Source organism: Protomyctophum bolini (assembly GCF_963924005.1).
Source record: "Protomyctophum bolini genome assembly, chromosome: 20".
Lineage (NCBI taxonomy): Eukaryota > Metazoa > Chordata > Actinopteri > Myctophiformes > Myctophidae > Protomyctophum > Protomyctophum bolini.
This window is the reverse complement of record NC_137881.1, coordinates 38,620,111-38,629,401: the sequence shown is the minus strand read 5'-3', so window position 1 is coordinate 38,629,401 and position 9,291 is coordinate 38,620,111. Positions and strand designations below refer to the sequence as shown.

The 9,291-nt window shown below is 44.0% G+C and overlaps 2 protein-coding genes across 2 annotated transcripts; one reads left to right on the top strand and one right to left on the bottom strand.

The window, feature by feature from the left end:
• Nucleotides 1–3,208: 3,208 nt before the first annotated feature.
• Nucleotides 3,209–3,592, top strand: LOC308335465 (histone H2A-like; the record flags this gene model as incomplete). The annotated part of the gene is made up of 1 exon (XM_080792509.1): nt 3,209–3,592. One exon carries the CDS (start codon nt 3,209–3,211, stop codon nt 3,590–3,592), a length of 384 nt encoding a protein of 127 aa, XP_080648635.1.
• An 829-nt stretch (nt 3,593–4,421) lies between these two features.
• On the bottom strand, nt 4,422–4,799 carry LOC308335494 (histone H2B 1/2-like; the record flags this gene model as incomplete). The annotated part of the gene is made up of 1 exon (XM_080792542.1): nt 4,422–4,799. One exon carries the CDS (start codon nt 4,797–4,799, stop codon nt 4,422–4,424), a length of 378 nt encoding a protein of 125 aa, XP_080648668.1.
• Between the last annotated feature and the right edge of the window lie 4,492 nt (nt 4,800–9,291).

Genomic DNA, 9,291 nt, shown 5'->3' with positions numbered 1-9,291 from the left:
TTCACTATGTTGTGGCTCTATTGTTGTTTCCAAACACATGCAGTGTTGCAGGCTTTCTGCTTGTTTTATTGAATTGCCACTTCTCCCAGGTCCATGTACTGCTCTGGAAGTCCATGTTGGTACCTCGCAGGTGGGTGGAGGCTGCTATGACACGTGTAATATGATACCATGAACTATGATAAGTGTAATAGTATAGTGTAGTGTAACGGTGTAGTAAGTGTTTATGAAGATGTAGAAACCATTTAGACGTTACTTTGAATCACAAAATATGTATTGTATACAGAGTTTCCATAATTGTGCCCACAGATTAAAGCACTGTCACACTATTCATTGGTTTATACAAGTGTTATAGTCTGACATCCAGGAGTGATCAAATGTGATAGCAGTTGCCAGTTTCAGAAGAGAAGCAGAGTGAGTATACATACTGTTTTGGGGTAATAGTCTGAATATGCAAAACCGCAATACCACAGTGTCGTAGGGTTAGTGGGTTATAGCCGGGTTTTAATAGGTAACAATTATTGAAAAGAAAAAAATGTTATAATATACTGTACCACCATGTACCATAGATGGACATGACCAACATAATACACCAACAGACAGCCGGAATTGTCCTGGTCCCCATAGGCCTACTGAGTTTAGGAGGACGTAGAAACCCCAGAAGAGCAGTTAAACATCTAAGTTAACCATCTAACCTCCCCGAAAAGGCCTGTCTGTCCTGAACTCTTATCCATATTTATACATTATGGATAATTAGTATGGACTTATTTGGCTCAACTGCTGTCATACCTCACATGGTAGTGATATTGTTGGAGCGCAGAGTGAAGGTGACTGCATATCTTTTACACCTACTGCAGCAAGTGTAGGCTATATGTTACTACTCCTTAGTCCTTACTAAGTTACTACTATGACCAAACAACCTATTTATTATCCATCCAGATTGTTGAATTACTGTGGAACAAACTATTGAAGAGACTTTATTGATAGTGCCTCCTAAGAAACCAGGTGGGACCACAAAAGGGTTGCTCAACCTTATGCCTGGAGTGCTCTCCAGTGAATGTCCAGCAGTCTGTGATTAGGCTCTCTATATATATATATATTATAAAAGTCACTACAATATATATATATAGATTGATTAACATGCAGTTTGCAGAATTACAGTACATTGAGTGGACGACACCATAAAGCAGGGGTTACCAAACTTTTTTGGACCAGGTACCCCTTTTGGGTAGGCACTCGGGGGGACGCTGGGGAGGCACTGGGCAGACACTGGGGAGGCACTGGGGAGACACTGGCGAGGCACTGGGCAGACACTGGGGAGGCACTGGGGAGACACTGCGGGGAGGTACTCAGGGGGACACTGAGGAGGCACTCAGGGTCACACTGGGACAGTGGTGAGGCAGTAGGCACTCAGGGGACACTGGGGAGGTACTGGGGAGCCACTGGGCAGACACTGGGGAGGCACCATGGCGGACACTGGGGAGGCACTGGGCAGACACTGGGCAGACACACACACACACACACACATGATTTTTTTTTTCTTTTCAGCTTGGGTACCCCCTGGCTATGCGTCGCATACCCCTAGCCCGCGGACCCCACTTTGGGAACTGCTGCCATAAGCATTACACTTGTTTACAATAGGGCCCACGATTCCTCCCGTCCAAAACGGCCCAGAGACGGCCGAGATACGCCGGGGACCCCCGCGGACCCCCACCCGGGCACGGGGCCGAGTCCCTGAGGGCGGCCCGGTCGCAACGAGATCCCCCCCGGCCAAAACGGACCAGAGACGGCCGAGATATGCCGGGGACCCCCGCGGACCCCCGCGGACCCCCACCCGGGCACGAGACCCACGGGGCCGAGTCCCTGAGGGCGGCCCGGTCGCAACGAGATTCCCCCCGTTCAAAACGGACCAGAGACGGCCGAGATACGCCGGGGACCCCCGCGGACCCCCGCGGACCCCCACCCGGGCACGAGACCCACGGGGCCGAGTCCCTGAGGGCGGCCCGGTCGCAACGAGATTCCCCCCGTTCAAAACGGACCAGAGACGGCCGAGATACGCCGGGGACCCCCGCGGACCCCCGCGGACCCCCACCCGGGCACGAGACCCACGGGGCCGAGTCCCTGAGGGCGGCCCGGTCGCAACGAGATTCCCCCCGTTCAAAACGGACCAGAGACGGCAGTGATACGCCGGGGACCCCCGCGGACCCCCGCGGACCCCCACTTGGGCACGAGACCGACCCACGGGGCCGAGTCCCTGAGTGAGGAGGGAACAAGGGAACGCCCTTTTCTGTTTCCGTTTATCTGTTTCCGTTTCCGTTTTTGTGTTTCCTCTACTCTGGTTGATGTTGACTAACCCCGCCCCGTTGACTAACCCCGCCCTCGCAGAGACTTCTTGATCGATCAACCTGCCCTGCAGTCAGACACTCTTGGCACCAGTAGGTCGGAAAATCACCACAACTCCTCAACAGCTTCAGCAGTGTTGGATTGCAGTGAAACTGTACGCGCACGCACACACACACGAAGGGCATTTGTTCTAGTTTGCATCTCCATGGACACCTTTCCTTTTGTCACTAAACACAAGGATGTATGTGTGTAAAATACTAATGCAAAATATTAATGTGGTCAATCTTACATGTAGGCCTATGTGCTTTTGGCACAGAAGTGATGATTGTGGACTAGAGCTAAAACGTGTCTTGCACTTGAATATTATATGCAGGCACTGAAATCCATGCTGTGACACTAAATGTATTATGTCAGCTGGGGTTTCTTAATCTTATTTACATGTGGTCTGTTTGTATGGTTCTTAACATTTCTCTCTCTGTAAAGCAGTTGTACTGACATGTAACTTGTTGCAAAAAGGGAGCAAACTGCTGCATTTTATTAGCCTGGTTTGACAATCAGGCTAGCATTTTATCTCACTAGCTCTGAGAGGCAGCAGTGCAGCACACACACTTTCAGTGTTGTTGAAGATGTGTGGTCAGGAACCTCCCTATTTGGGAGGAGTCAGAGTTTACACTGGGAGGAACCGATCACTCCACTAGCAGTGATTGGTGGGAAACTCATACACACTCAGCCCGCGCTCTCATCCGTCTCTATGATTGGTGGGGCGCACAACCCCACACTATACTTTACTAAGCTGAATATATAAAACGTCTCGCACGCCTCTACCCCAGCACATTTCTTCGAGTGCTTATTATTCTACAAAACCAAAATGAGTGGTCGAGGCAAAACCGGAGGAAAGGTGAGGCAGAAGGCCAAGACCCGCTCATCCCGTGCCGGGCTCCAGTTCCCCGTAGGTCGTGTCCACAGGCTGCTGCGTAAAGGCAACTATGCCCAGAGAGTCGGTGCCGGCGCCCCGGTCTATCTGGCGGCTGTCCTCGAGTATCTGACCGCTGAGATCCTGGAGTTGGCTGGAAACGCTGCCCGCGACAACAAGAAGAGTCGTATCATCCCCCGTCACCTCCAGCTGGCCGTCCGCAACGACGAGGAGCTCAACAAACTGCTGGGCGGAGTGACCATCGCTCAGGGCGGTGTGCTGCCCAACATCCAGGCTGTTCTGCTGCCCAAGAAGACTGAGAAAGCTGCCAAGAAATAAACCTTCATTTCGACTGACTAAACCCCACAAAGGCTCTTTTAAGAGCCACCCACTGTTTCTATATGAGGGTCATTTCTGATATCTTCCACATTATATAAATGTATCAATTATGCTATTTAACTTCCTTGTTAATTCCTCTAGTATTATTTAAATAAGTAGTAGTAAAATGAACCTTGTCTCTAAACATTGAGGTTATGAAGAGATTACAATTATACATTTATTATTTAAAGATCATGTGTGCCATGCTTGCAGCTGTTTTGACACACATTGGCCTATGACAGACCTTTTAATGAAGTCTTATTTTTACAAGCTTCTATAAAGTTGTTCATACACAAATACCACTTACAGCAATCATTACCTGGTACTTAATATATATTATAATATATAATTAAAACAAGCCTTGTATTATCATTCAGCGTCAGACGTCTGACCTGGTTTAGCTGACAGGCTGTGAAAAGGCCATTTGCTTATAGTGTTGAGATAAGATCTTCAGTGAAGTCAAGATATGAAGAAATTATGCTTGCAGCTGTTATATTTTATATATTTTTTAACTTGTGGATCATATGTTCATTTTACATGATTGCTAGTGTAGTAGAGTAAATTAAATTAATTTCAACAGGCTTATGAATTAATCTGCAGTACTATTAAAAACTTTACATGCCCAGTATTAGCAGTTATTCAGAAGAGCGTCAGAAGACTGACCTGGACCAACTGGTTTAGCCTACAGGCTGTGAAAAGGCCATTTGCTTATAGTATTTGAATGAACTCTTTCTTGGAAAAGATGAGTGGTCCTTAAAAGGACCGTTGTGTTTAGAGCAGACAGAACAGTTTACTTGGAGCTGGTGTACTTGGTCACAGCTTTGGTGCCTTCAGACACTGCGTGCTTGGCCAGCTCACCGGGGAGCAGCAGGCGGACGGCGGTCTGAATCTCCCTGGATGAGATGGTGCGGCGCTTGTTATAGTTAGCCAGTTTGGAGGCTTCACCGGCGATGCGCTCGAAGATGTCGTTGACGAAGGAGTTCATGATGCCCATGGCCTTGGAAGAGACACCGGTATCGGGGTGGACCTGCTTCAAGACCTTGTATATGTAGATGGCGTAGCTTTCCTTCCTGCCCTTTCTGCGCTTCTTGCCGCCCTTCGTGGCGGTCTTGGTGACGGCGCCCTTCTTGGAGCCCTTCTTGGGCGCTGGCTTTGCTACTTCAGGCATCGTGCTTGTATTCAGTAGAATAGTTCAATTGCAGTGAAGAATGTGTAAGAAAACGCTCTCGTACCACTATTTATACAAAGCCAATGCAAATGAAGCGTGGGACTCCTAGCAGATGATTGGCTGATCCTGCCACAAAGAGTCTTTGTTTTCTGTATTATGTTTTCCGCTCGTGTGCTCTATTGTCCCTGTATCATTGTGAGGGGCTAAATATACTAGCCTCTTTATACATTATTAATATGTATTGTAAATGTATAATTTAAAGCCCCTTTTTATCATAATGTGTTTTGTTTTGATTTTGCATTGATCCTCCTTTATGACTGCTGTTGCTGCTATGACACCCACATTTCCCCATTATAAAGGTATATCTGAATATTCATTTGCCACAACTTAAGCTAACTTTACCTAACTATACAGGGAAACACTGTATTCTGAATATTGCAACGTAAGATAATGATAAAACCTGACAGAAACCGGCCTGCTGAAACCAGGAACCGGATTAACTATAGCCTACTACATTAATTAACATGTTCTTTATTGGCACCAAATTTCATTCATTCAGAGAGAGTACAAGCTTTACCAGAAGTATTTTATTAAATTCATCACATAAATCAAAGCTTGGAAATCCATATAAAAATATACTGCTTGTCATCGTATAAAAACATCACATCAAATACATACATCATAATACATCATCAATACATAATACATACATCAAATACATTTAGCTCACAGCCACTTATAGGCGCCAGGGAGCGCGAGCGCCACAGTACCATCCTTTGGTGCGATGTGTACTATCCGCGACACCCCCTAAAGCCCAAATGCCTGCGTCTGTATGTGCTGCTCCGAGGGTCTCGCCACTCGCCAACAAATAGCACCATGCTTTGGTGCCATGTGTGACTATCAGCTGGCATGCAACAAAACCCCCGGAGCCACCCACACTCAATACCAACACTTAAAGGTATAACATGTCCAAGAGGGAGTCCTCACATCAGGATAAGGCAGAATAAGGGCAGAAAAGATATATATATACGTTACAAAGATTATATTTGTCTGGACTGTTCCAGACAGGCTACAGTGCCAAGGTGGGCCAGTTTAGGTGTGTGTGCAATCTCTTCAGATCCATTGTTTTTTTTTCCTTTTAAGTTCCGTTTTAATATGTTTAAACACAGTGTTTGCATCAATTACTACATGGTCTATTGACATTTTACACCGAGTTATCCAGATCCTAAAAATTGTCACACAAATACAAACCCAAAATATATCATAATCTTCTTTTCTGCAGTTAAAATTACTGTACAAAATGTCTCTGTGGCATGGCACCTTCACACCTAAATCGTGCATCTTGCTCCAGATTGCTTTTGATCTCTTGCAGTCTACGAGTAAGTGCCATATGGTCTCTAGTTCTGCAGTCTGGCATGGGGCATTCCGTCGTGGTTACAAAGCAGCTCCATTTAACCACTGCTCTAGTTGGAAGTGGGCAGTTAACCACATAACGTCCTGCATCTTCCCAGTGACGAGGCCACTGTTAAAATTATTTACTAGGTTTTTACTTTCTTCAAAGGAGCAGTGTTTAAAAAGTACCATACCTCCATATATCTTATTACTTATATTATTTTATTTGATTGGGTTCCCCAGTTAATATTTAAATTGCTATGTTTTGTGGTAAAGTCCCCATATGCCAGTTTATAGTATGGCAGTGACAGTCTGCCCCTGCCCCTCTGTTTTCTCCATGTTTTGTGGTCTCCTACCCAAGCTGCTCCACACAGAATGCCCCTAGCCACATTTTTACAAAATGCAATCATTATTTTGCTGCCGAAGTCCATTGCGCCAAGGCCTCCCTCTTTGACATTTTTAAACATAAAAATCCTTTTGGTAACCTCTCGGTTGTTTCCCCAAATCAAACGTACACACATCCTATTAATTCTTGTTATGCATTTCTCAGGTGGCGGAAAAATGGTGGCCAGGAACAATAATTTTGACAAAATAAATGTTTTTACAATCTCTATTCTCGATTTATAAGTTGTGTCCCTAACTTTCCATTTTTCAACTTCGGCATGTATTTCCATTTCTTTTCTGTCCCAATTTTTTTTTGCACAGTCCCTAATAGCAAAGAAAATGCCAAGTATTTTCATTTCCTCTTTCACCTCCATGAGCAGGGCCGGCCTCCGATCCTCCTCTCCTATCCAAATAGGCTACATTCCGTTTTGGTCTCATTTAGCTTGGCCCCCGCGACCTGCTCGTAGAGGTGGAAGTGTTCTCTGACATAATCAAGTTCTCTCTGCGATTTTATAAAGGCAGTTACATCGTCCGCGTATGCGGACACCTTGGCTGCCGTTCTATTAATCCGAACTCCTTGTATTCGGTTATCATTTTTTATTTTATTTTGTAATGGGCTGATGGCCAGAACGTAGAGCGCTGCGATCAGCGGACAGCCCTGTTTCACCCCTTTCTTTATGTCAATGTAATTAGACGTCCTTCCATTTACTTTTACCGCCACCTGAGATTTTGCATACAACATTTTAACCATTTTTATAAATACCTGTGGAAACGCATATTTATCTAAAACACCCCATAAATATTCTCTATTTACAAAATCAAAAGCTCTCTTTTGGTCAAAGCCAACAATAAAAAAGCCACGCTCATGACATGAGTTTATCATCTCTCTGATCCTATTTAAATTGTCCCACATCATACGTCCTTTAATGGCGCATGTCTGTTCTTTTTCAATTATTTCGTTTAATACTGTATTTAGTCTCATCATTATGATTTTGGCGAGTATCTTATATTCTATATTAGTTAGTGTGATCTGTCTCCAATTATTTACATATTTTTCATCCCCTTTTTTAAAGATCATAGAGATGGTACCCTGATAAAACCCGTCATGCATAGACTTCTTAAAACACCCGTCATTAAATGCAGAGGCCAAAATATCAGCAAGTTCGTTAGCAAAGACCTGATAAAATTCGGAGGGTATGCCATCCGGGCCGGGAGACTTCCCTCGGTTTAACAAAGAAATTGCTTTTTTTACTTCCTCGCTTGTGAAAATTCGGAGGGTAGGCCATCCGGGCCGGGAGACTTCCCTCGGTTTAACAAAGAAATTGCTTTTTTTTTTTACTTCCTCGCTTGTGAAAATTCGGAGGGTAGGCCATCCGGGCCGGGAGACTTCCCTCGGTTTAACAAAGAAATTGCTTTTTTTACTTCCTCGCTTGTGAAACAGGAGTGTGTCAAAGTGCACTCCATCTATTTTTTTCACCTCTGATAAAAAGGCCTCTGCATCCAACAAAGTACCATCACCACAATACATTCCTTAAAATGCTCCACAATCAATTCCATTATCATCATTTACAATTTGACCATGTTTATTGGTCAGTGCATTTATACAGTTAAACTCCTGTCTCTCTTTATATTTCTCTATAACTTTACGTATGTTTGCTGGTTCGTCCATATCAAAGCCTGCTTGTACTTTAGCTGCATTAAAATAATCGTTATTAAAAATCATCATTTTAAAATGAGTTGCCTTTTTACGCATCTCTTCATCTCTTCCCATAATTCGACATTTGATTCAGTAAGAACTCTTAAATCCTTCACTCTACTTATCTCATTTTTAACACTCTGTTGTATTAACTCTAGATTTTTTAAGCAATGTTTAGTTTCCAGTTGTTTACTCTGGGTCTGGCGTGGAAGCTAATAGTAGCTCTCACTGCCAGGTGGTCGGAATTAACCCAAGCCTCAGTTGTATATGTGTTCACATTAATGTCTTTTGACACATACATTCTGTCTATACGCGTCTTGACCCTTGAGTCAAAACGTGTATAGCCAGTTTTCTGGGTGCAGCACCCTAAAAGTATCTCTCATTTCTAGACTTTCGCAGGTTTCCTTCAAAACTCGCTCTATCATATAGGCCTGTGTTACTACCGGTTGTTGATATTCTATCTTTAAGATCTGTTATAGTGTTAAAATCACCGGACAGAATTATACACTGCCCTCCACACAAAACTTCTCTTAAACTTATTAAAAAGACATATCTTTTCGCATCGCTGCGGAGTTGGATATACATTAATAAGCCGCATTTTCTGTTTCCGTACTATACAGTCTAAGACCAGAAGTCGGCCTGGTATTATTTCTCGTTTCCTTTGAATAGTTACATTTTTTGTGTTAAACAAAATACCGACTCCATCGACGTGGTCACCACCAATTGAAAATTCCGACCACCCGTGGGACCAGTACTCTCTATCAGCCAGTGTTTTTAGCCGCAATTCTTGTGTAAAAATAATATCAGCTCTAATATTTTTTAATTATATTAAGTTTCTCCTGTCTAGTACTTTCTTGCTGTATTCCCCTTACATTGATTGTGGCAATATTAAACATCATGATGGCGAGTAGTGGGCCTACATATTTCATCATCAGGTTTTAAAGGGCTTTTTCGATCCCTGGCTTTTGGATTTTTTTCCATTCTTATGTAAGTCAGGAGACTGTCTGTCTCTCTTGCCTT